Source organism: Octodon degus, unplaced genomic scaffold (assembly GCF_000260255.1).
Source record: "Octodon degus isolate 3935 unplaced genomic scaffold, OctDeg1.0 scaffold00182, whole genome shotgun sequence".
NCBI lineage: Eukaryota > Metazoa > Chordata > Mammalia > Rodentia > Octodontidae > Octodon > Octodon degus.
Window position 1 is genome coordinate 3,569,601 of NW_004524758.1, and position 26,347 is coordinate 3,595,947.

General features: G+C 55.5%; 1 protein-coding gene across 6 annotated transcripts in view; it reads right to left on the reverse strand.

The window, feature by feature from the left end:
• Positions 1-8,662: 8,662 nt before the first annotated feature.
• Positions 8,663-26,347, reverse strand: part of Igsf9b (immunoglobulin superfamily member 9B) — a 44,144-nt gene continuing 26,459 nt past the window's right edge. For 2 of the 6 annotated variants that reach the window (XM_004643689.2, XM_023703833.1), the window contains exons 14-20: positions 24,852-25,078; positions 24,480-24,564; positions 22,508-22,669; positions 22,112-22,157; positions 19,945-21,597; positions 12,272-12,393; positions 8,663-9,592 (exon numbers count right to left, since the gene is read on the reverse strand). In XM_004643689.2, coding sequence (XP_004643746.1) covers positions 9,384-9,592; positions 12,272-12,393; positions 19,945-21,597; positions 22,112-22,157; positions 22,508-22,669; positions 24,480-24,564; positions 24,852-25,078 — 2,504 coding nt within the window. In that variant the 3' untranslated portion in view covers positions 8,663-9,383. Of the gene's footprint in view, positions 9,593-12,271; positions 12,394-12,583; positions 12,621-18,549; positions 18,596-19,265; positions 19,354-19,944; positions 21,598-22,111; positions 22,158-22,507; positions 22,670-24,479; positions 24,565-24,851; positions 25,079-26,347 lie in introns of those variants that run through there. The other 4 variants (XM_023703835.1, XR_002818610.1, XR_002818611.1 and 1 more) reach the window with 4 other exon arrangements.

Consider the following 26,347-nt stretch of genomic DNA (forward strand, 5'->3'; position numbering starts at 1 on the left):
ATTCAGAGTCCACATGCAACACCAGCAGAGGCCCTCGCCCAACGGCACAGCCCCTTCCTCTTGACAGAAGTGCTGTGAAGCCCGCCTGTGCCCTCACCGCCCACTTCCATGACGTCCAAGGCGGATGCACAAGAGCACCCACAGCAGAGGACAGAGGCGGCCATGCCACAGCCAGGGCAATGGACGAGCCCCTCACTGTCCCAGGTGCCCTGCTGATGATGTGGAAAGCACAGAGCCCACACTGACCCTCAGGAGAGCGTTCCCAGCAGGTCTCTCTACTCCACGTTCTTGTTGCATGTGTCCGTAGAGGTAGCAAAACAAGAACAACTTGATATATCCCCCCACCACTTCCTGCCAAAAGGGAAAAGCACCAAAGATCAATAACCCTTCCACTGTCTAGGGACTAAGGAATAAGTCACCACATGGGGGTAGGAGGCAGCTCAGGTCCCTGGCAGTGGCTTTGGGCATTACAGGATCCCTCCCACCCACCTATCCCATTAGCTGAAATGCTCAAAAGCAAGGCATCTTGCTTACTCCACAGTCGGACCCCAATCCCTCTGTTCTACATGTCTTTGGGAAAGGCTGGCTCTTCTGAGAAATGGAAGGATGATGCTGGGCTACCTGTCCCTCCCCCTCCCATTCCCAACCTCGTGCCCTCGTTCTAACAGCTGCATCAAGGAAAGGGCATTGGAAAGTAACACAGTCCCCTAGGCTCCAAGACCTCCAGGCCCTTGTCTTCCCTGCTGTCTCCCAAATGAAGCATCCACTCGACACTGAGAAGCGGAATGGCCTTGTGCGCGCTCTCCCAATCTCACGCACCTTGTGCTGCTGAGGTTTCTAAGGATCAAGCCTTTGGCTCCACGTGTAAGGAGATGGACTGCTGGAGGACCGCTGGGCCTCCTGGAGCTTGAGCCCTCTGAGGTGACTGTGTGCTGAACTGACTCTGCATGTTGCGGTGACTAGGAGTGGGACAGAATCTACAAAGAAAGTCAGCTCTAAGAGCCAAAAGCAGTCACAGAAACCCCCCTTTGGTAGCTCGGGGGGGTGGCACAAGCTGGGAAGGGACACAGAACTTGCTGCTCCTTCTTGCTTAACCTCCCAGAAAAACCTTGTCAGAATCACCCGGCTGTGTCTTCTCCTGGCCTCCTGGGGCATCAGTGGGACAGATCAGTCACACATCAGTTGCAGCCCTCCCGGTACCGCACGGCAGACCTGCTCTACTGCTGTGTCCTCCCAGTACCACACGAACAGGCCCAGTGTACTGCTACGTCCTTGGACAGTGGGAAATGTTATGAGCAGACAGTCTGAAGCCTCAGGAATAGTGTCCTCATGAACGGCAGGACCATACAAGGCCCAGTAAGAATCAGAAATTAGACTCAAGCTCCACCCCTACTTACTCTTCTCGTAACATTCCCAAAATGGGAAAAGACTTCTTTTCCTGACTGAGGCATCTGAGTTCCTCAAATGGTCAAAATTCAGTCAAGCGCTCTTAGCGTGACACTTTGGTTGGGGAAAGAGGACTGGCATTGCCACTTTTGGAGTCACAAGCAGAAAAGATTAGAAATTGTAGTCACCCCAGGCTCCCCACACCATCTAGCCCTGCACCAGCTGCAAATACAATGATCTGAGGGCGCGAGAAGTCCGAGGAAGAGCTAGCACCAGAGCTGGCTGCTGAGGCTCTGAGGCGTGTCGCCTTCGCAGCATATATGAGGTCTTGAGTTCTCAGAGAGGTATTCTTCAGCCCACACACACTTACCTGCTCAAATTCAAGTGGACCCCTCCCCCAGTCTCCATTTGTGGCCACATTCTTCCAATATGTTGTCCAACTACGTGAGTCCCCAAGTGGGAATGAGAAGGAAGATTCTGGTAAGACTCACCCTCCCAGTTCTGTCCAAAGTTAGTCTCTGGCTCCTGATCACCCACTCATTGTCCCAGGATTGGATCATCCATGCCAACAGCACTTTGTTTTCAATTAAAACTAAATGAAAATAGCATCGATGATGTATTTATACTAGATATCACATTCACACTGGTCCCAAGAATCTGCAGCAATAATCCTCAGGGTACCTTTTCCCAAGCCTGGGCCCACGCAGTCAGCCTCGCAAGCCCTTACCACCACACCTCCAGGACCTGCTTTGAGCCCAGGTGCTACAAACCAAGATAGTTCCTAAGTAATCTTGACCAACCCAACCAGCTGCTAGCTGGATTCCTTCCCAGGAGCTGGACACCAGCCCACAGCCACAGGGATGGCTCTAAGGTATTTCCAGCTTCTGAGCACCACGCCCTCCCCCCAGATCAAGCACCTTACCCTAGTGTCCCCTCCCAGGGCCAAGAGACACTGTGACCCAAGTTCTCTGGGGTCACACAGGGTCCCACCACTCCCCCACAGCCTGTAGCTCATCTGCGCAGCTACAAGGAGTTCCTTGTTTCACTTTAAAGTTTCTTCATATGTACACATTTCTAGTAGAAAGACCCAAGCAGCTCTGAGCAGAGAGTGCCACCCACAAGGACAGAGAAGGCAGCGGCATCACAGCGCAAGCCAGTTCCCCAGACCGCGTGGGAACAGTGACACAGCATTAAAGCATCTCTAAGCACAGGTACAAAAATAAAGCAAACTATGACTTCATACAGATATAGAGATAAGCTAGCTAGATAAACTTTATATAGGTTTTCTGTATATTTATATATGTGTGCTGGGGCACAAGCCCTGTGCCTCTGGCCCAGCTTGCATCTCCTGCTTGCCCCGCCCACTCTCCACAAGGACCACTGGCCTGAGGCTTCACCTTCAGTCACTATGGTTGCATTTGATCCTCACCCCCCACAAGTTCCCCTTTCTCCTTAAAATAGAACAAGTTATATATATTTATATAATTTTATATACAATCTCCATAAAAAATACACCCAAGATGGTGTATTATCAATGTGACCCACTACCAAAAAAAGAGCCAACAAAAAGGAGGGTCTCCTAGGCCTGACGCTATTCAGGCAAAGCATTGCATCCCTACACACTCTTACACACACACACACACACACACACACACCACACCCCCCACACAGATCCCATGCACACCCAACACTCTCGCACACACCTCTACACACATTTCCTGAACCCATGAGAAGAACACGAAGTGGTCAGGTGGTGAGGGTTAGAGAGCAGGGAAATGCCTCACACCTGCAGGACAGGTGAGGGAACAGCACTCCTGTGACATGGCCAGGGACAACGTTAACTCATGACAGAGTGCTCACTGTCCAGCACAGCCTTTATAAATACTCCCTGATAGAGCAACTGAGTTTCCCTTTCAAGGACTGCACAATGATCATGAGGTTGAGTCCCTCACCAGATAGAAAGTTTCACAGATTTGCTAAGCCAAAAGGAAGCAAAATACCACCAGGCCCTCTGCATTAACATGAGGGGGCACTGGGCATTGGCTCCTTCCATCTACTTAGGCAAAACCCCAAACATAGCCCAAAGCATGCTTGTAGTATTCCTAAGGCTGAAAAATGCAAATATCCCTCCCAGCGCAGCCCTGATGCCCTCCCACAGTCCCTTCCCCACCCAACCACTTCCCGTCCAGTCCATGCACAAGTTCAAGATCCCTGGAGCCAAACAGAAGTGAGTGAGGGAAGGAAAGGGAACCCAACTCATGAGTCATGAGCACAGGGCACTGGCCCTAGTCCTAAAGTACACCCAGGAAACCCAGTGCTGTGGCAAGGGTGTGGGACTGGTGAGACAAATTTCTTCAAGACTCAGAAGAAAAGTAGGCTCAGCCAGCCATTCCTGTCACCACATAGAGGGACGGGAAAGGCAGCCAAGCAAGGACCAGGGGTAGGAGAAGGCCTTGTGCCACTTTGGTTAACTCGCCAGCCTAGCTTTGCCCAGCAGCCCCAAAGCTACTGCTCATCAGCTCCTCAGAATCCCTAGCCACTAACACTGACCTCTGCACAGGAGAATTCCCAAGTAAAACCCAAGACTGGCTGCAGTTCTATCAAAGTGCTCATCAGTCAAGACACTCTAGTGCTTCCTCCTCTAAGGCATGGCCAGCCACGGGTAGCATTTGTGATAACACTTAGTTTTTGCTTGACACAGAAGCCCTGAGAGTCTACAAGTATCTCTGGACTAGAGGTCAATAGATCAGGCATTTTTCTATCAGCCTAAAATGAGGGCCTGAAAAAACCTCTATCCTCTTGTCAAAACAATGCACAAAACATCTGGTGGCAGTTGTACATTTCTTCTGGCAAGACTTATTTGAAAGTATAGATAGGGGCCGAGGAATAAGGGTCTGGCCCTATGCAGATGCACTGTCAGGGGTAAGACCCCAAACATCAAGTTGGTAAGAGTGCTGAAGTCCAATCTCAGCTTTGATCCTTGTTTTTAATGACTTCTTTTATGGAGGAAATATTTAATTCTGCCTCTTGATCCAGAAGGAAGCAGAGCCAGAGACATTAAGAAAGGAGATTTCAGGGGGCAGTGTATCCCTCCATCAGCTGTAGATGGTGACTTTAACTTTCAAAAGAAGGAAAAGTAAAGATAAAAGCTCAAGGCCAAACACTGTGTAGCTCTAGGGCCTGAAGGAATCCTCTGTGACCCAGGAAGGGTGACAAGTACAGAGGCCCAGCCCACCACTGTCACCAGGGACCTGTGAACATCTTCAGATGGCGGACAAAGAGACAGCCCACCACTTCTGCTTCTGAGAACAAGCATAAGAAGCCCTGAGAATGACCCTTCCTTTGCCACTGACCTGCAGGTAATGACAGATTGGCCACTCAAGATAAGCCTCCGAACTCTGGACCTGAGGATACTCCAAAAATAAATAAAGCTGAAAGACGTGACAAAGAGAACCATGTCTGGGCACTTAGTGCGGGCAGCTAGTCCCAGAAGAAGCAAGATGACCAGCTAAGAAGCAAGACCTCTTCTGAGACTCAGTCTGAGGAGGGCGCCAGCCCAGTCCCAATCTACTCTCAGTGGCTGAGTCCCCTCCCACTTCCGTCACCAGGCTCTCTGCTGCCACCTCTCCTCCTCCTGCCCCTCCGTGGATGGTTACTCTGCCTCCTCGGGATAATGCCCCTGTGTGTACACTCACTGCCAGTGTGCAAGCATCTCACAGACAGTGGCAAGGCACAGTGCCCTGCGCGGGTCCCACCACACTGTCCCAAGCCTCCTTCCTCACGACAGGGCCAAGCTCTAGGCCCTTTCAGCCTCCCACCACGGCAAAGGATTGGACCTGCTCTGCACGTTCCAGCTCTCCAATACCTCCTCCTAAAACATGGCCAAGGACTGCTGGAAAATGATTGTTTAACAGAGAGCTGGCCACTGAGGTCCCTCCTGCGCCCACCCCCCAGTAGTACCACAGGGGGACTCCAAGCCTCCATCTGCCGGAGCCTGTACTGCCCCTGTTCTGGAGAAGACACAAAAGGGCAAGCTGAGCCAAGAGCACTGACAGAAATGCTCCTCGCTCCCAGAGCGTGTTAGAAGCGTCCCTTCTCCTGCCACCCCTGCTCTCAGACTCTTTCCTGCAGCCCCCTCCCCAGCCCCTGCAGTGCTCCCCAAAGCTCCTTCACATGCAAGCAAAGCAAGCCCAAGATTAGTCCCTCACTTCTTTCCTAGGTTCTCTACATATTAATAAAATGTATCTCTATCTACAAGTCATTCCCCAGACCACACCAAAAACCCAAAAGATTTCTGCTAACAATATTGGAAGAAACTGCTCGGGCCACACACACTTCAGGTCAGACTGAGTGATGGCAAAAATGCCTGATGTTCTGTGGCCTCGGTTTCTCTCCAGAAGCTGTTTGTCAGCTTTGCCAGAAAAAGCGAATGCTACATGTGAACTGATCCAGTTTCCTATGTGGGAAAAGAGCGATGGAATAAATAGCTGGGATCAATTTAAGCCCAGGTGTCTTAGATCAGAAACAAAGACGGAGAGCACTGGAACCTCCCAGCAGGCCCGCTCCCTGCCCCTGCTGCTGGAACCACACCCGAGCAGCACAACCCCACCCCAGACCCTTACAAGAGGCTCTGGCATCGCCTGGCCCCTGACACAGAGGCACCCCTCCTGTGGACAAAGCAGGCGTCTAGGCAGCCTCTGCCACCCTGGCTTAAGAACACAGTAAAGAAGCAAGGCTGGTCCGTAGGCTCGGCCCCTGCCAGACGCTGCACCAGCACCAGAGGCCATCCACGCTGGCTTCTGCTCACGGCGTGAGGCCCCCTGGTGGCCGACCAGCACATCAAGAAACAGGATTCACCTTATTGCTCTCTACCTCCCCAGGCACTCGCTTGGGGAGTCTTTCAAGTCTCTCAGAGACCATCTTATTGTCTTCCTGGTCTGTGGACCACTTGTTTTCCCAACAGCCACTGTCTCCAGTCAAGATGCAGAAGAAAGCTACAGACAAAAAAATCCAAGATACAAGAACAGGTTTTTTCTGCACTACGTCTACCTAGGCAAGGCTACCAGATAGTAAAAGGAGAAGTCTGGAGGACTGATCTCCCACGAGTAGAGGATGAAAGCCCTAAGACGCTTCTTAGTAGTCGCTGCTGTGATCCGAGGCGAGCGCGAAGGACACTGGTCCCTAGAGGTGGACACACTCATCCTGCAGACCCGCGAGCACACGGCCACACGCAGCAAGTAGTGCGCCTGCGACAGACACCCTCATCCTCCACCCCATGGGCGAACGAGATTGGATTCTGCGCACTTGCTCTGTGGTCCTTAAAGGAAGGACTGCAGCTTCCAGAGGTACACGAAGGAGGCTGGCCTCCAAGGACACAGTCATGAGGAGAAAGCCATGCTGGGAAGTGAACGAGTCTGAGGCCACCGAAGAACGAATGGACCTTGCGTCCCTTCCCAGCGCCGGGGTCATCACAGCAGAGCTGCTGCCCGGTGGCCAGCAAAAGCCCAGCTTCTGCCATTTGGTCTTAGGTGCTGAGGTAAGGGGTGCTGCCAGAGGCAAGGAAAGGAGGCAGGAGGCAGCACCTGTGTTGGCCCCGGGCCCAGGAGAGCCCCGCCAGGGGCCACAGCACTCCGCCTCCAGCTGTGCTTCCAGGCCTGCAGAGTCCCAGAGAAGCAAAGCTTTCCACCTCAATTTCTCTTCTTTTTCTCTCATAACCTCAAGGCCCAGACAGCTTCAGGGCCTAAAACTCAGAACAGCCGCCTGAAGTCATCCCCCAGCCCAGCAGCCCTGATACCTCACATCACATTCTATCCCAGGTCCAGGGCTGCTGTCGGGGTAAAGGAATTGTGTGCTGTGGGAGGGGGACTGAGGCCACAGACTGACACCCTGTGAGCCCATGTCACACGCTGGCTGACAGGTTAGGCAGGCCTGCGCTTGACGTTCCCTGGGAGAGATACCAGGAGCAGCCATGTGGCACAGTAGTAGGGGCAGCATGGCTGCTGAGAGGAACATGGAGAGCTGCCCAACTCTACTTCTAACTTAGTCAAAGCTGCTCCTCAGTGGTCAGATAGATTCCCATGCCCCAGAGGAAGGCATCTGCTGAATCATCTGCAGTGCACCCTAAGGGCCCACAGCTAGTCCTGGGATGATTGAAACTACCCTTGGCACCTCTCTCACCCATGCTCGGAAATGAGCCGTGGTGGTGGTGTGACCTGCATGGCAGAGCAGGTCCCCAGCTCACAGAGACAGAGAAGGAAACACCAGGCCTGCCTGGCTGAGACACGTCTGTGCCCAAGACAGAAGCTCCAGCAGGAGAACCAGCCTCCCAGCCCTCAGAGGCCACACCTCACTTGGGCCTCTGGGCCGAGCCACTGGCAGCAGCAGTGTGGCCAGCAGAAGACTCAAGGGCTTTGACACAGCCAGTGTCCACACAGGTCCCTGGGGAGAGGCAGGTACCCTCACAGGACAGCAGCACCAAGAAGAAAACACTTCAGAAACCTCGTGGTTCCTGCCATCCAAGGCCAGGCCAGCCTACGGGAGAAGAGGCGCAGGCTAGAGTAGTCACACTTCCCACCCACCCCGCACTGCACTGTGTTGGGAAGACGAGGGTGCCTCTGGCAGGAAGCCTGCCTTGCATAAGCTTCTGGTGTGAACGGTCTGAAGCAGGACAAGACTGTGGCAGAAGGGGGGTCAGGCTGCAGCCTGCCACCTTCCACCTTGGTTCCAAGCCCTGGCCAGCTCACCTGTGGCGTGCTGGGAAGAACAGCCTCCCTTCAGCAGGGCCCACACTACCAGAGTGCGGTCCTGAGGGGGGCGCGGACCACGGGCAGAGCGGAGCAGCAGGCAGCGCACCCGGCAGAAAAGCAGAGCAGCGCCACGGGTGGCTGCGAGTGGCTCCGCACAAGTGGCAATTAATCAATCTGGAGAATTAGTTTCCACAAAAGGAAAGGAGGAGCCAATCAGCCATAGTGAACAGCACCCCAGAGAGTTCTGAGCAGAGATGGATATAAATAGAGCTGAGGCAGCTTGGGGCTCCACACAGGTGGCTCCAGAAGAGAGAATCTTCAGCCGCAGGGCTCCAGTCCAGACTGGGCTGAAAGAAACTGAGGCACAGTTGTGCGGGCTTGGGTGTGTGTCTGTCAGCCCCACCACTAGACAGCTTCCACTTCTGAGGTGTGCGCCAAACAGTGAAAGAAATACACCAGTCTGGCCCCGCGCCCGCTCACCTTCCTCACCTGCAGCCAAGCACAGAGGGCCTGGGTCTTGTTCAGCGCCCGCTCACCTTCCTCACCTGCAGCCAAGCACAGAGGGCCTGGGTCTTGTTCAGCGCCCGCTCACTCACTGTTGGGCCCCCAGTCTTAATCGTGGTAGGACCCCACTTCTGCTCTGGAGGGGAGAAGCTAGAGAGGTCGACGGTGAGCTCTGTCAGGAGGCATGACAGGAGCCCCCGAGGCAGACAAGAGGGCACCCGGCCCACCACGGCCAGCCCCGCTCACCAATGGCAGCGGTCCGCTCCTCCTTCCTCATGGACTATAGAAAGAAACAACACTTTGCTCCAATGTACATATATATACACGTAGAGAAACCCACCGACTACATACATGTGCACTGTATCTATCTCTATATATATGCGGAGTCTGGAAGAAGGGAGAGGTCCAGCCCTCTCCTGGGACACCAAACTGCCAACAGAAGCAGAGCAGCAAAAGCACGGCTTTCCTCTTCTTCACTTCCAGAGACATCTGAAGAGGTGCGAGAATCTCATCTAAGTGAAGAGGGGCGGCAGAGCAGAGCCAGACAACTTCCTGTCGCTTAGTCACACCCTGCCTCCACCCACAAGCAGAAGTCCACCTCCTCGGCCTCTGTCCTGTGAACGAGGCCGGCTGGCCAGATCTGGCAGAGCCCTCCCTCAGTGGGCAGAGGAGGACAAGGCCCACACAAAGTTTGTCCCCAGCCCTCGGCCCTGCAGCCTGCCCTGGGGACACTTAAGTGGCATGGAGTCACAGCAGGGTGGCGTGGCCTGGGTCGTCGTGATCCGTGCTGCTGAGGATCGCCGTCTGGTCTTCCGGAAGCGGGCGGTGGCACAAGTCTGAGAGCCGGGCAAAGGGGTCAGGACGAGAGTGTCTCTTCTTCTTTCGGAGGCAGACAGCTTCATCGGGCCACAGAACCTGAGAGTTGGGACGCTGCTGAGCCTGAGAGGCAGAACTGTCTAAAGACAGGAAACAGACAAAAGAAAGAGAAGGCATGAAAAGGCTGGAACACGCACTCTGGGCTTCTAACACTGAAATGAGATCACTCCATGCGTGGGCGTCAAGAGCAAGCCACTGTGGAGAGCACACCCCGACCTCCGCCAGACAGACGGCAGCCCTGCGGCCTGCTGAGTCAGGGAGGGGAGGTAGGGATGTTCTTTTCTCGCTAAATCCACAGATCTTGTCAATCAATCTACAAGTATTTCTTTTTCAGTGCTTCTGGGCAACTGGGCATCACTTAGGCGCTGGGAACCGGGGCTTCTAAGAATGGGCGGGGTCTCTACATTTTTTCCCACGTACCCCAAAGAATGACAGATTTTAATGACATGCAACAGAGTCAGGGCAGGACCCTGTCTGACCGACGAGAGCCACTGCTCTGCCTCGTGGCCCTTTTGGGGATGCAGAAGAAGAGACTCTGCTTTCTGGATGACATTTTAGTTTACAAGCAAAGAGGAAGAGGCACATTGCCAAAACAAGAAATACAGAAATAAAGTTTTCAGATGTCAAAAATGCAACAAAGAAGCATATAATAGGGTCACGTGCTAACCAGTGACTGAGTTACTGCTTCTGCCCCTGAAAGAACCCCCTTGAAGGGTGGGTGAGATTCCAAGCCTTCCACAGATCTGAGGGGAAATTATTCCCAGCAGAACAGGAACTGGAGCCAAGAGCAAATGCAGCGTGGCCCCGGGGTTGTCACAGAGAGGCTGCAAGGACAGGTGGGGCGTCAAGAACTCTGAAATCTGCTCTGGTGGCCACAAGAAGCTCCTGGAAGGCTTCCATCACACGCTCGGTCCCATTCTCTGAGGCTATGGTGACTGCTGCACAAAGAGTAGGTAGAACCCCACGGCTACAGCCCGGTTCTGCAGCAGCCCAGGCAGAAATGGGGCGTTCACATTGCAGCCTTTGTGCTACAGAGAACAAAAGTGGAAGATTCCAGACATGCAATAAAGGCTGAGCCAACTGAGTTTTCTAAACAGATAAAGTATAACCAAGAGGGCAAGAGAAGAACACAGGAAGAGGCGGCCTGAGCAGCGGAGCAGAGACCTGTGCTACTCCTGCTGAACTGGACAAGACAGGTGAGGCCAGTGCGCGAGGCAGAGAGCCCACGGCGCTGCGTGGGGCACCTCACAGGCTGAAGAAACAACAGAGCGCACGTTCAACAGTCAACTACAACTGAGCCTGACTTCAAAGAAAATACTTGGACAAGGACAGACATCTGAAAGCTACCAGGACAAAACGGCCGCCAGGACCACTGCCACTATGAGAGAGAACGCCTCACGGTCGGTGGCTTACTGTGCAACAAGCAGACATTTTACTCATTATAAACTCAAGGCAAGCACCACACTGCAGTAGGGTTTGCTGACGCCAGACGCTCAGTCGATGCCACACAGCGACCACCTGGCCATCCTCATTTGTGCAAGCACACTTTGTGACATGCACTCAGTGGCAAGGCCACCTAACAACACGTTCTTCAGAATAGCCTTACCGTTAAGTGACATGCAACTAAACACATATCTCACACATACATATAAGATATATAGACAGACAGATACATAATACATATAGGTAATGATAGATAATACATATAGATAGATGATAGATGATACACATAGATACATACTGATAGATGAGATAAGTGATAGATGATATATTGATAGACAGACAGACAGACAGGTATCTCCCTCAAGTTAAAATGTGTTTAAGTCAGTGGAAAATTCAGCTTTGAGCTCCAACTTTTCACCCAAGCTTTAAATATTCTTTTTTTTTTCCTCTGCCTCAGTATTTCCATCCATAAACTGGTAGGAAACTACTGCCACCCAAAGGCTAAATCCAGACCAGCCATCACTGTCTCCCAACACTGCAGTAGGCTTCACCCCTACATAACGCTTCTTTCCACAGCTCCCACTATAAGGAAAGTCATTCTACAATGATCAGCCAAGATCCTCAAGGAAATGGCTGAGTGTTCTTCCTTGACAGTCTGCTATAATATTAAGCCATCGATGGCCAGTACTTGATGGGAATTTTCTAAAGGAGGGCTGAGTTATTTCTACATGGCACTTAGCAGCTACTGATCACCGCTGGATAGCCATTTGGCATACTGCAATGGAGTTGCCACTTACAGGAGGAAGACACCATTGTACCTATAGAGAAGAGCCTGGCACGCTGCAGAAGGCAGTCCATGCCACATGTACCCTGAACTCCACTGCTCCCACGTCAATCAGAAGGCTTGAAGTGATTCGAGAGGAATAAATACATAAGGGGATTGGGATATCTCAAGGTGTGCTGTAGAGTGGGAGAAAATATACCATTTACATTGTTAAAGAACACACTGAAACAATACCCCGTGTTTTCTAAAGCTGTACAGCACAAAAGGCCTTGCAGGCACATAAGTCACAGAGTGATGGTTTCCTGGCTGGGGCAGGGGATGGGGGTGGGGAAGGCAATCGGATTTTCCCCTTTCTTTTTCTACACGAAAATAGCTTGTGATTACTTGAAAATGAATGCCTGGAAGGAAACCAAGAACAAGAGATGCTGGTGGATCCAGTTCTACACAACCCCAGACAGGAGCCTGGGCCTGACAATCCTCATCCTTAAGGACAAAGCAAGGTGGAAAGAAGCGACCACTTCCCACCATTTACCGGATCGTTTCTTTGACTTCGAGGAGCCCTTGGATGACTTTTTGGGCTTCTTTATCCGTTGGTATTTCAGAGCCTCCAGCCTCTCAGGTGCAGCAGCATTCCCGGGAGCAGGTGGGAGCATTCTGCAAGGGACAATTAGAGAGGTACAGGTCAGCTCCCAATGGGGGAGCCTGGAAGAGGGGCTGGAAGAAAGCCCAAGAGCCGGGCTGCAGAGAGACAGAGCCCAGGGGATGGAGTCCACGTTGTCTGCTGAGGTCCTGTGACGCCTGCCTTGTCATGGCTCCTGCAAGCACTGCAGCAGTGGTGGCCTACCTCGGGCAGAGCTGAACTTGCAGGGCGATGAGGAGCCCTAGGAGAGGGAGAGACAGACTTTAATACCAAGCCCATCGCTCAAGCTGAAGGATCCAAAAGGAGGCTCAAGGTCTGAGTGCCTAGAAATCATCCTGATTAAGATCTTCAACTGAAAAGCAGAAGAGCAGATTACAGCAGGAGGCAAGCGATTCCAACCCACTTAACTGCCCTCCAGTTCCAGAAAGAGGAAGAGGCAGTGAGAACCAATGCCAACATCAGTGGAAGCACCATAAACCCAGCTTCACTGGTTCTTCCCATTGGTCTGAAGGACACAGCTGGAACCTCCACAGTTATGGCACCAAATTCTTGTCACAGGCCAGTGAAGAAGGGTTGCCTACATGACCCTCTGTAGACCAGGCTCAGATATGCTGGGTCTTGTAGGAAGACAGAAGGAAGATTATGACAGGGTGTTCCCACCTGCAGCCCTCACAAAGCCCTTGCTGTTGGTCCCAAGGACCTAGGGAGTGCCACGCATTAAGACTCAGCACAGACACTCAGGCTGCTGGGATAGGAGACCCCTGCACGCAGGTCCCCTTTCTCTATCCCAGCTGGAGAACAGACATCACCGTGTGCCTGATGGATCAAAAGCACAGTGAAGAAACAGTCAACTATTTAACCAGAGCCCTGCAGCCTGTGCACCGCAGGGCACTAAAGCAGACTGAGAGCACAGTGGGGCACGACTAGTGTGCATTTGGAGGGAACTTTTCAAGAGTCACAAAGGAAGAAAACCTGGAAGAATGTTATCCATGTCAACTCTTCCCAAGCCTGAGGAATGAAGGGAAGGCAGAGGACGAGGCGCTCCTTCTTCCCCAGCACGCCTGGGCATGTGGCTGCAGAAGGGATGTGCTGGGCTGTGGCAGGCAAGGGTTACAGGCTCTTCCCTTCCTCAACACCCACACCTCCCTCCCCCATCTCCAGTGCAGTCATGTTTTGGTAAATCCGGATCAAAAGATTAATAACCTCTGAGGAACAAGGCAGTCCCCAAAGGTCAGTGAGCCACCTGAAGTCATAAAAAAGTAAACATGAAAAGACTGTAACCCATCTCTGCCACGTCAGATGTCACTGCAAGCACAAAGAAGAGACACACTAGAATTCAGCCTCTGGTCTCTGCAGCCTCCTGAGGTCCCTGGCAATGTAGCGACTTCTATCTTCTTCTTCTTCTTTTTTTAAATGTATTTAGGACAGGGTCTCCAGGGTCGCATTACACAAATCAGACTCTAGTGATTCTCCTGTTTTCAGCCTGCCAAGCGCTGGGATTACAGGCACATGCCACCACACCCAGTCTTAATGGCCCTCGCAGAGTGCCCTGGGGGCTGGGCCGGCAGGGCATGCCGGCGATCGAACCTGGGTCCTGCACTGTGCCTAAGCAGGTGCTTTAGTCCGCTGAGTTATCTGGCCAGCTCACTTCCATCTTCTTGGATGGTCGTCACTCTAGTCTTTCAGTGCCTAAGGTATCCAAAGGTCCCTCAAAGTTAAAGAGTCAGAGACATCTTCTTGACTCTCCATAGCCCCTGACAGCTCTTAGCACCCCACGCAGGCCCACACATCTCATGGAGCGGCAGTCCAGCTCCCTAACGGAAGCCAGGTCTTTCCCCAATGGCCCTACATGCCAATGGCTCATTTTCTCTTCTACAAAGACCCACAGAGCTCTATGGTGGCAGCAGCCTCTAGAAAGGAATTTGGAAGGCAAAGGGTAGGAGGGAACCTGCCTTCCTAAGGGTTGGGAAAATATCCCGATCCCCTTTTGACCATGACCAGGGCTTCCTCATGCTGCCTAAAAGGAAGATCAAAGGTACGAGTCCACGTGTAAAGTTTCCTCACTTCCTTGTCCTGGCCAGCCTCATTAGAAAGACCATATGAGCTGAGGAGTGAACAGTCTGTGGTGGCACATGAAAGTCAAGGACAGTGGCCTCTGACACAGCCCTGGACACCCCACAGTTACAACACAGTTGCAACTGCCCCCAACCAACAAGGAGAAGCAGCGATGTGCAGGCACTTCCTCCTTTCTTCCTTAATTGCCTGAAAGCAGACTCCCCCTGCCTGGTAAGACACAGTAGCAATGAGGCCGAGGAAGCCCACTCGTGTACTTGAAATGGCCGAGAAGAGACAAATCCGTTCTCCATGTACTACACAGAACGCTAGGAGTTTGCAAGTCAGTCCCAACCAGCCTACAACAGACAGCCAGTGGGTTGGGAAGAAGCTGTACAGGGTCACCCTAAACATGCGCAGTCTTCACACCAGGTGAAACATCCAGGGGTTTTATTGTTACAACCAACAGACGCTTCCTGCTATCACTTTCACTACCAACGTGTGCTCACCGTTTACCAGCCAGGCGCTGTCCTGGGCTCACTATAATGGACCCCAACATCTACAACAACCCACAGAGGTGAATGCAATATCGATTCCATTTTTTATACAGAGAAACTGAAGTTTAGAAAGGCTAAGCAGGGCCAGGGATATGGCTCCGTGGCACAGTGCCCACCAGGCAAGTGAGGTCATGAGTTCGATTCCTGGTACCACCAAAAAAGAGAAAGATTAAGCAACTTATTCAACAACCAGACTCCACTAAACTGCTCTTCAACTGTCTTCCCACGGAAACAGGTATAGAAGCTATATCAGAACAAACCTGCTCCTACTCGACACCTGAGGAATAAAGCTATCCTGCCAGGCACATGCTGATGTCTTGTGCCTCAGTGGCAGGGCCAGCATCAGTAGGACACACCAGGAGGGGGAAGGTCATCTGAACTTATGCCTTTGGGCAAAAATTCCCGAGCAACAATGATCCATGGAGAACAAGAAGCCAATTTTCCCTTGAGAAACAGCCAAACTCCAGCCTTTCCAGGACACCTGCTGCCCACCTATTTTAGCTCTTGGCTCAGCACTCAAACACTACAGTGTAACAGAAAAAGGTTCCCAGATGCACCAGGACACTTGCCTGATGCCACAGGCAAAAATAAAAGCAAGTGTCTAGCGGGACAGGTGCAAGAAAGGGACTAAGCAAAGTGGGTCTATTTTTGGTGAATTATACAGAAAAGATACGTGAAAAACATTCCTTCAGACTTCCTCAACAGCAAAGAAAGCCCACTGAAGCTAAACCACCTCCCCTCTTAGAAAGGGTGACCAAGTCCCTGTCAATACCAAGCCCAGCAGGAACCTTTGTGGCTGTGCAGTTTTAGCTGATGTCTAAGACTAGAAGCTGGGATGAAGCAACTCCTTCCTAACCCCAGAATAAAGCTGTGAAGTAAGAACGTGAGATGCAGAAGGCTACTGGCAACAGGACTGCCACAGCACTCCACGAGGCTGGGACACAGGTCTCCATCCTGCTAGCTCCATTTGAACATGCGGGCGTACTGCAAGCCCTGGGCTTCTCCTCCCAGGAAGGAGGGGTTTCTATGGGAGGATGGAATTATTAGAGCCTACAGGCTTCCTGGGTCCACACATTCCAGATAGCCCCGTTCTCTAAGCAGTAAAGTTTAGCTGCCTAGAATTAACCTCACAGAAGGTCTTAGGTCTCTGCTTACCTAAGGTAGCTGAGGAAAGAGGCAGCCAGACCCAAAAGAGGCATACCACAGGGCAGAAAAGACAAATCCTGTCTGTCCATATCTTCCCTCAGTGCCCTAAGCACCAACCATTATGACAAGTTCCTAATCATCCTCTGGCCAATAGGCACAGGCAGGGCCACGAAGGGTGTCCCCTTCTCTCCTTCACTGCCTGAGAACAAACTCCACCTGCCTCATTCAACACTGTCAACAGGAGACACAGGAGCCCCACTTATGTGCATGTTCTGGCCCTGGAAAAGTAAACCCATTCCCTATGGACTGCAGGTCGGCCCCACCTGGCCTCCCACAGACAGGCTCTCTCCAGGGCTCAGCTCATGAGTGCTCTGCCTCAGAGCCCAGGAGAGGCTCCGACCCAAATGGGAGTTCCCTCCTCCTACAGCTGGCCTAGGAAGAGAGGGCCACCTCCCACTTCCAGAGCTCAGTGTCACGGATATCGCAGCAGCTACCAAGGGGAAGGGCACCAGACGGAGATGTGCAGGTGGGGGTGCACGGGGGCGGGCCGTCCACAGAAGGGGGCGGGCCGTCCATGCAGCACAACTCCACGCGGAAACGGGAGTTGAGAAGAGGAGAAAAACAGAGGAGAGGTGGGGAATCGACAACAGGTCAGGCAGAAGGGGCAGGAGACTTGAAGGGAAGAAACAGCGAGAACAGATGGAGACAAGACGCGGCACAACTTCTCCAAGCAGGAGGGAGAGGAAACGCATGCAAAGGGACACGTGGAGACAGTGTCTGCATGGGCGCGGCCTCCCCATGGCCCCAGCAGCTCTTGCGCCCCAGGGAGGCTCTTAGCAAGCAGGAAGAGAGCAGAGGCTCCTGCTGCCCAGCACAGAAAGGTCTAACTCAGAGGGGGTGGGAGGACTGCCTTCTCCTAGGCTGGGGACGCAGGCCAGGCCCGGGACAGGAACACAGTCCCTCGTCGCTGCCCCTGGTTTCTGGGTTTGCCACAGCAGTGGTGGGATAGCTGGGTTTTCTCAGACTCGGTGTGGGGGATGGGGGCTGGGGGAGGGGCAGAGCAGGGGTAAAGATGGGAAGGGAGATGAGGCACTAGTGAGAACAGGTCTAAGGCTCCTGTGTCCCTGGAAGCGACAGACCAGTTCTACCTTGAGGCCAGGAAGGAACAGGGCAGCTGCCACTCCGCTCCTCCACAGGAGGTGCAGCAGGTGCTGGGGCAGGCAAGCTCATAATGCCGCCTCTGGCCTTTGGATTCACACTGGTGCTTGTCGCTGCAGTGTGGCAGCAGCCAGCCTCACACAGTTCTGGGGCCTTGGGGCCACTGATAGCTCTAAAAGACAGTGTTCTTTACAGGAGGGCCCAGCCCGAGTTAGTAGGGTCAGCGTCCCTGGGCATGGCAAGGTAGGAGGGAAACCCCCAGACCAAAGGCTCCGCTCTGCATCCAGAAAGTGAGGCAGTGTGAGCTCCCAAGGTACCAGCATGGAGACACACCTCTTTGGGTCACTCTGAGCCTCTGTGAGAGAGCTCGCAGCCCCACAGCCGCCATCTCCTGGCCGCCTCAAGGGATGCAGAGAGAGACTGCCCATGCAGGGAGTCAGAACAGTGTGCAGTGTCGTGCTAGGGCCCTTCCTCTCAGCCCGCTTCCTTGTGCCTGGGGAAGCCTGCTCTCCCCAGGGAAGCTCCTCCCAAGACCCCTCAACAGTATCATTTCAGGAGAACAGAGCTCCGCAGGGACCCTGAAAGCAATAAGGACTGGAAGGCAAGGCCACACACCTCGTGTGGGGACAGCTAAGAACCTGCTGCAGGAGCAAGAGGTGACATCTGTCACCGTCCCCCCAGCAGGACCAGAGCCCACCTGGCACTGAGGAAGAGCCCACATTATGGGGCACTCGATTCCTAGAGTCACTGAGATCCTGGGAATAGGGTGTGGAATCACAAGCCCGGTGGGAGACAGGTATGAAAGGCGGACTGTGCCTGAGGCAGCTAGGAAAACGGGCAGAGCCCGCCCTGTGGAGTGCTGAGGGGGACCCTGGATGTCTGTGTGGCCCAGAGGGGCCTTGAGAGTGCAGAGGCAAAGCAGATCCTGGGCATTCTGGGTCCTTAGGGTGCATGCAGGGTCCCGGGCTGCCAAGGGAGGCTCTGGTGTGGGCAGCAGGATGGGAGGGGCCGCAGGGAATCTGGGAGGGGCCGGATGTGGGCTGGGAGGCTGAAAGCTGCAGCCAGGTGATGCAGGGCGTGGCCCAGTGGGCAGCCATGTGGGGAACCCAGAAGCCATGGGAATCGAGGAGCGGCAGCTGTCCCCGCGGGCAGTGAGGGGATGTGGTTTGGATCCCCTGTCAAGGAAGCGATGGCCCTGCGGAAGCCCCGTCGTCCACCTGCCCACCCGCACCCAGCCCAGCCGAGGAGCTCCCTTACCTATTGAGCTGAGGAGAGGCTTGTCTCGACAACACTGCCCAGATAGCTGAGATCAATCAGAAACAAAGCAGTTACCAACGAGGCCGGGAGAACCACCCACGCACACCCCGAGGGGAGGAGGGGCACAGCGAGCGGAGACCCGCAGGCGAGGCCGGAAAATGGGCAAGGGAGGAGAGGAGAGAGACAGAACCAGACTGCACGATGGAACAAAGCAGGTGAGCGTGCTGCACGAAGCACAGACAGGGGCGACGACAGCGTCCTGCAGACAGGAGGGCAGGCTCGCTAGAGCTCTCCTCTACCCCGCCGGAGCACCCACCGGGCGGGCACTGAGGTCAAGGTGACCTCCCCTACCAGGTGCCAGAGAAGGCGGGACGGGGCGGAGGAGGACTTGGCTTCCTCCTCCTGGGCCCCGCACCACCCCCAACCAGGCCAGCCTCCTCTGGAACGGCTGCCTCCCACAGGATGCTGCATCCAGAAAAGAGCAGAGTACAAACCAGACAGGGGCAAGGGAGGGAGAAGAGAGGAGGGCGCGGGTGGGGCTGGGCACTAGAGTGGTGGCCGGCTCTTCCGAGCAAGTCGGGTGCACCCAAAGGCGACGGAGAAGGAAGAAGGCAGGCGAGAGACTAACTTGAGAAGGGATGGGGGCAAGGAGGCGGAGGAGGGGGGCAGGAAGACAGAAGAAGAGGCGCAGACGGGCATCCAGGCCGCTCTGGTACCTGGAACACCAGCTGCTACAGTTTAGAGTGAGCTCTCAGGCGGGCTGATCGCAGGGGCGTGTCTGTCTGTCTGTCTCTCTGCAGCTTCCTGTGAGGCACACAGGTGTGTGGGGGGATGTGGCTCCCGGCTCACAGGCCTGAGATTTCCCTCCCATCCCATGCTCCAGGATGCGCCACTTCTGGAGAGGCTGAGGACAGGACCAAGGTACCCACTCACTAGGGCAGCTGGGGCAGGAATGGGGGACTCCAGGGTCCTGCCTAGGGAGGAGGTGCGGGCAGGCAGAGGAGGAGGCTAGACACAAGGTCTGTGGGCAAGGCAGGGAACCTGTGCCCAGCAGCAAGGTCGCAGGCACTTGGAGGGCCTCCGTCCTTGGGCACTACCCTGGGTCCCTCTCTGATTCGCCAGGCCCCCTCCCTTTCCCACAGTCCCTGGTAAGCCATGGGCCTTCTCCAAGTTTGAGGCTTGGTGGAAAAAATCCCTCCGACTCGTGGCGGGCACACCTGAGCCCACCCTGGCCCCATTACAGAACCATGCCAATGCCGTGGCCAGTGCTCCTGAAGGGATGCTGCGCGTGTCCACGCAAACCTGCCATGGGTGATGGAAGGTGGCGGGCAAGGTGAGGCATGGGGGAGGAGATGGCCCGGGAGGGGGTGGCCCGCGGCAGCTGCTCACACTCACCCTGAAGTAGGTAATGTTGCTGGGGGCTCAGGTCGGAGCAGCTCCTCCCCCACTCTTCGGGGGGAAGGTGTCTGTCCAAACACGTCCAGGTTGTCCCCGGGCGCTGCAGGGGCAGGGCCCGGCGGAGGGGAGGGGTAGCCTGTGGCCAGAGTGGTGAAGCCCATGGCAGGCCGGTAGCTGGGGCTCCCGCTGCGGCTGCTCTGGGAAGGGGAACCTGTGGACGGCGTGGACTTGCGAGAGAAGCTGACTGCAGCTGGCGGCTGCAGGGTGATCTCTGACATCTCTGCCTGCTGCAGGAGCCCCGGACGTGGCCGAGCACGGGCAGTGAGCTCAGGGGAGCCGGTGCGGGAGCTGAGGGGGCTTTGGGTCAGAGGTGAGAGCCGGGAAGGCTGTAGCACCACTTGATGTAAACTGGGCTCGGTGCGCCGGGTCTGCCGGGGGCTGGGCCGGGGCCGGGGCTGGGGCTCATACCATCGAGTGTCCAGGCCAAACGTGCTGGGGCCACCATGCCCCCCTGGCTCAGCTGGCTCGGGGTACGGCAACACCGGGATGCCCATGCCTTGGCTGGTGTGTCTCAGCTGCCCTTGGCTAGCCAAGGGTTGCACAGGTCTGTCCTGCCACTTGGCGGTGGGGGGCGCTGGGACAGGGCCCCTGCCAGGAGACTTGCCTGCCCAACTCTTGGGCGCCTCCAGAGACAGCATCCCTGGGTAGGCTGCAGGCACCTGGAGGGAGGTGGGTGGCAGTCCTCGGGGCAGGCAGGCCTGGGGCTGCAGACTCTCAGCCACGTCATGGGGATGCAGCTGGTGGGGGAACATCATGGCTGGGGCTTCCAGGCCCCCAAAGGGGAATTCTGGCCGGCCCCAGGGCTCGGGGGAGCGCCCTCCCGTAGGTGTCTGAGTCAAGGGCAGAGTGCTGTTGGAGGCATTTTCTCCATTCTCTTCTGGGATGGTAGGGTGGCCGAAAGGTCCCTCGGCATGCAGGGGTGGAGACGACATGACGGAGCTCAGGGGGCTGCCCACTTCCGGCATGTAGAAGGGTGGTGGCTCCACCTCCCCAGGGCTGCTGCTGCTGAGGTACCCATAATACTGGCCGTGGTGGAAGGGCCTGGGCACTGGGGGCCTGGCCTGGCCTGTGGCCTGCAGCCGACCTCCCAGGCCACCAGGGCCCTCGAGGCCTCGAGGCTGGAAGCGAGGACTGTATGCTGGGGGAGGCAGGTAGGACTCCTGGCTGGAAGACAGAGACGTCAGCTGAGGCTTCAGGGCAGCCACAGATGCGGGCACCAGAGGGCCTTCATTTTCCTCATCCGACTGCCGGAATTCGGGGTACATGTCTGTTTCCTCTGCAAAAGGAAAGCCCTCAATGCGCCGGGTCTTCACTGAGGGCTCAGTCTCGGAGGGGCCCATCACAAAACGGCCGTCAGGGCCTCTGCTGATCAGCTCAATAGGAGTGGTGGCCTCGGCCTCAGCCTCGGCCTTGGCCACGCTGTACTTCTTGCTGCTGATGGCTCTCTTGGTTTTCTTGTACAGAGACAGCTCCTTCTCCCGGGTAGGGCTCAGCATCCTCTTCGCTGCAGGCTGGCCCTGGTCATCAGAGGACTCCGACGGGGCGCGGAGCGTGCGGATGCTCTCTGGACTCGCCTTGCCAGAGGACAAGCTGCAGGCAGACAGCAAGGCAGTCAGGGTGAGGGTCTGAGGCCTAGGATGGCCACACCAGAGGAAGGCCTCACGTGCTGCAGTAAGTGACACTGGCCAGCGCTGGCTGGTTCTCTAGGCGTGTGCCATCCTCCTTGGGAAGGAAGGCCCACGTGGCTCCTTTCCCTCGGGCTGCCCTTTGGCATACGCTAAGCACCCTGCCAGCCTCAATTCCACGCTGTTCAAGGAGCACGAGCTCATTGTAATATTGACTTAAAACGTATTAAGAAGCTGAATCTGCTAAGATGATAAAAATTGCAGAAAAATATCACAAGGCTAAAGAAAAACGAAGAGCTCACGAGTTTGAGTCATCTACACCACCACTCCCTCAAGCTGTGCGCACCCTTCAAAGTAACACACAGCCCAGTTTATGGGGAACAAATTAAAGTACAGAAACAGCACCCAGTGCAGCAGCTGCCCACCTAGGCCTGGCCTCCCCTGGCCGCCACACCCCACCAGCACCCTGAGACACTTACGGAGACTCAAGACTCTTCCTGCAGTGGGTGATGGACAGTGGCGGATCTGCAGGGAAAAGCAAGAGGGGGCCGACTGAAGCCGGACCCACAAAAGCTGGGCCCTGACCCGCTGGCTGACGTCAAAGGCACCCAAAGCCACAGAAGGAAGTGATTTGTGGACGTGGTACCATGTGGCCAGCTCAGAGGTCTTCTCCTGCCACGCATGGGACCTACCCATCCCTGCCACCGGCTTCCGCTTCCCTCCCTCAGTCTAAACACGTCCCACCAGCAGCGCCACCTGCAAGATCAGCTCCCCTGCTTCTACCCCAGGGAGCCTGTGCTACCAGAGGCCGTCACTCCTCATGGCGAGCACCTGAAACAGGGCCAGGCAGAGCTGGTGAGCTGACTCACACCCACCCTTTTTGCGCTTGAGCTTGCGCTTGCGTTGCTTGTTGACAAAGCAGGCGGCCAGAGTGCTGAACAGGATGGCAGCTGCCAAGAAGCAGATGGTGGCGACGATTCCAGCCAGCACGGGGCGGGCCAGCCCGTCGTCAGTCAGGTCCGGCTGCGGGAAGATGTCTGCAAGGAGGGTGGGGTGGCAGTGGGTCCCTCCCACCCCAGCACCCCACCTGCACATGCCCCACAGTGCTAGGGCTCAGCCTCCACACCTGAGCCTCACAAGGAGGGGAGACAAGACAGTTACAGAAGCCAGCTGAGCTCTGCGGGGCACCGTAAGGAGGGCGCCCAGGGCTCATCCCGTGGGAGAGTCCCTCAGTCAGCAGCAGCCTGATACCCTCGAGTCAGGTTCTCTCAGTGGCCCAAAGGGACAGTGCTCGCAGGCTGCCCTCAGCCTCTCCTGTAAACAGCGGGCGTGCTACTGTCGGCACCCTAACCAGAACCCCGCTGCTCTGCTTTGGTCCAGGATTACCTGCTTGCCCTCCACCCTCTGTACCGCAAGAGCCCACAGATGAAGGCATCTGAGAGCAAAACCACAAAACGGACAGAGGTGGGTGCAACCCGTCGGGGTCACCCATCATTTCACAGGTCACAGGGCATTCACGCACCCCCTACAGCCAGGGTGCTTGGCTATCACCATCGTGGAAGGCACTCCAGGGGCTGGAGCAGCGGAGGTGGGACGGGTGCCCCCACTTCACGGGCAGGGATTGGCATTTGTGCCCGAATTCAGAGCCAGTGAATGGCAGCGCCAGGGCAAGGCCCTGTCTGCTGTCCCAGCCTCAGGGCGGTGTGGTTAGTAAGCTCCGTGTGCTTCGGGTGGGTCCACCCTTGGTCAGGGTACAATGCTGCGTCAATAACATTAATGGATAAAAATAATCCATACTGCGCTGGTGAGCTGAGAGGAAAACAAACGCCAGCCACAGCCTTTGGAAACGGGAGCCTTAACTGCGGAATGCTGAGGTGGCTGCATCCCGGCCAGCCATGAGGAATCCCATGACGAGGCCTGGCCCTTCCGGGAGCTGCGTGTAATGTTACTGAGCGGAGAACATTCTGGGACGAGCACGCAGCACACTGCAGCTTCCGCTGTCCGCACTCCACTTCCGAGTGGATCCCCAGCACGGGAGCCTCGGCCCAAACAAGCTGAGTTCTCCCTACAGCGGAGACTATGTTTTACCAAAAAAGCCCGAGGGTGTAACAGGAGGCTGGACTCACACTCCCTGCACCCCTGGAGCCTGTGGCCCGCCATCTGTAGCTCCACTGCGCTGCTGCGTGAGCTTTCCGCCAAGATCAGTGCCCCGGCCCCGGGGGTCTCAGGCGCGTGGTGCCTGCAGAAGAGGTGCTGGCTTCCCTACCAAGGCCACCACTCCCCAGGAGAGGGACCTGGCTATGTTTCAGGAACTGGGGCTGGGGGAGACATGTAGAGATGGGACCGGCGCCAAGAGAAAGAATGATAACCGGAGAAAACACTAGGGAACTGGCTTTATTTAGCCTGAGCAAAGCTAGGGAGAGGAAGGAAGCGAGGAAAACAACTCCAAACAACGATTTTCCAGTAAAGCCCACACAATTATAAAGGAGCCCATAATAGACACCCCACAAACACCCACTGACCTGCTGTCTCCTCCTCCAGTCTACTGCCCACCCCTGGAGTGCAGTGTGGGAGCAAACGGGAGACAGATGGCACGTGGCACTGCTCGGGCGCTCTGATGGTCAGCTGGGCATCTTTCTGTCACTATTCTACAGAACTCTCAAACCCCAGCTCTTTCGTGGGAACAACACCACACGTCACCAGAAGCATGCATCTCACGGGCTCTTGAAACACCACTTGTAGAGCTCCCCCGACCACCTCCCTACTCCCACCCAACCTGTCCTCCTGCTTAGCTGCAGCTTAGGGCTTTGGTCCCTACCGCTGTAAGGAGCCTGCGCCCGGACGTACCTGTGCTCGAGACGCCGGCGATGTTGCTGGGCTCACTGATCAGGTCCTGCATGACGGCCAGAACCCGGAACTCATACCAGGTGTCCTACAGCCACAGGGACAACACACGGTTAGCTTCCTGAGACCCAGCAAAGAGCAGGGCCTGGTCCCTCCGTCAGCCTCCCACGCTGCCCCACCTGAGCCGGTATCTGTGCTGGGGACAAGTGCACACCATCACCCAGCCGGCCCAGTCTGGGACCTCAGCAGCAGATCCAGGAGCACCCAGCAATGAAGGCAAGAAGGAAGAGCACAGGACTCAACCCCATGCACCCAAGCCGTTGTCTCCGAGAGCTCCCAGCCTTGGGGAAAGGGGCAAGGAAAGCCAGGCTTCACCTGTGAGAGATCCTTGGCGAAGAAATCCCCATCGATGCCTGGAATGGCATCCTCCAGCACTTCCCAGCGCTCCCCGACTCGAAACTCCATGATGTAGCGGTCGATGGGGAAGCTGTGGTTGGCAGGTGGGAGCCAGGACAGGAGCACACCCTGCTGGGTCCGATTGGCTGTGAGGCACCTTGGTGAGGTAACCAGCACCAGAGGTTCTGGAGTTGTGATAGGGAATGCTGCAGAGCAGGAGGGCAGCGTCACAATGCAGGGCAGCTGCAGTGTGCCCATCGTGGTGTCGCCAAGGGGAGCCCTCCTGAGCCTTGGGAAGGGAACCCAGGGCGGTGGGCCAGAGTGTCCTGCCCCAGCCTCCAGAGTAGGCCTAAAGAACATGCATGAGGGAACAGGTGGCCCTCATCAGAGAAGGAACAGCAGGTAAAGGGACAGGAGCCACAGGGAATGAAGTACAGGCACCCGCCACGTAACAGGGAAGCCAGCACGAGCCGCATGCTATGCATCGACGTGGTCTGCATGGAACTGAGAAGTTCATGTCTGCTAGGGAGGCAGAAGCTGTTCTGACAGCACACAAGCAGACAGGACGTGTGTTTGTGGTGATGCTGTACTGTCTGCTGTGTCCATTCGGTCCACACAGCTGTGTCCCAGACTCAGAACTTGACAACAGTAACAAATGACTGTGACTGGCTTATGTACTTACTATGTGAGGCTTTTGTCTTGTACTTGAGAATGAACCCCGGGCCTCTGCTCTGAGCAATATTCCCAGCTCCTTTACTTGTTCTTTAATTTTGAGACAAATTCTGGGTAAGTCACTAATTGCCCAGGCTGGGCTTACACTTGCGATGCTCCTGCCTCAGCCTCCAAGAGTGTTGCGCTTACAGGCGTGCCCCGCCTCCGATGGTACATTTTCTCATCAGAGTGCACTTCTACTTACACAACAGTTTCCAGGAAAGCAGCACACCCTTCCCAGCCAGCACCAGCTCCACACATCCCGTTTCCTGTGCCTGAGTCACAGCACCACTCTCAAAGGCTGGAGCAGCCAGGTTTGGTAAATACGTGCCCCATCGTGCACTCAGTGACGGTGCTGCTGACTACGTTTCAGGGTCCTTCCCCTGACCCCTGCTGGCAAGCAGCTCCTGGCTCTCCAGGAGCTGGAGGGACCTCAGTGTGCTGCTCATTGCAGTCCCCTCTTGACCCGGGAGCACAGAACATGGCCCGGCAGAGAGCCACGGCGCGGGGGAAGGCCTGTTCCCCAGCCCACCCTGCTGGCAGCACAGGAGGGGTTCTAGAAGCAGCCTGCCCTCCCAGGCCCTCCTCAGGAAGGGGAGCACGGCCACCGCTGGCAGGGAAGGGGGCATCTCCCACTGTCCCCTACAGAGCCATCCCAGCTGTGAGCCTGATGCCCATGAGGAAGGGGGCCTTACTAGCACTAGCAACCGAACTCAGCCAAAACCAAGCAATCAGGCAACCCTGAAGAACATGCCGGGTCCTAA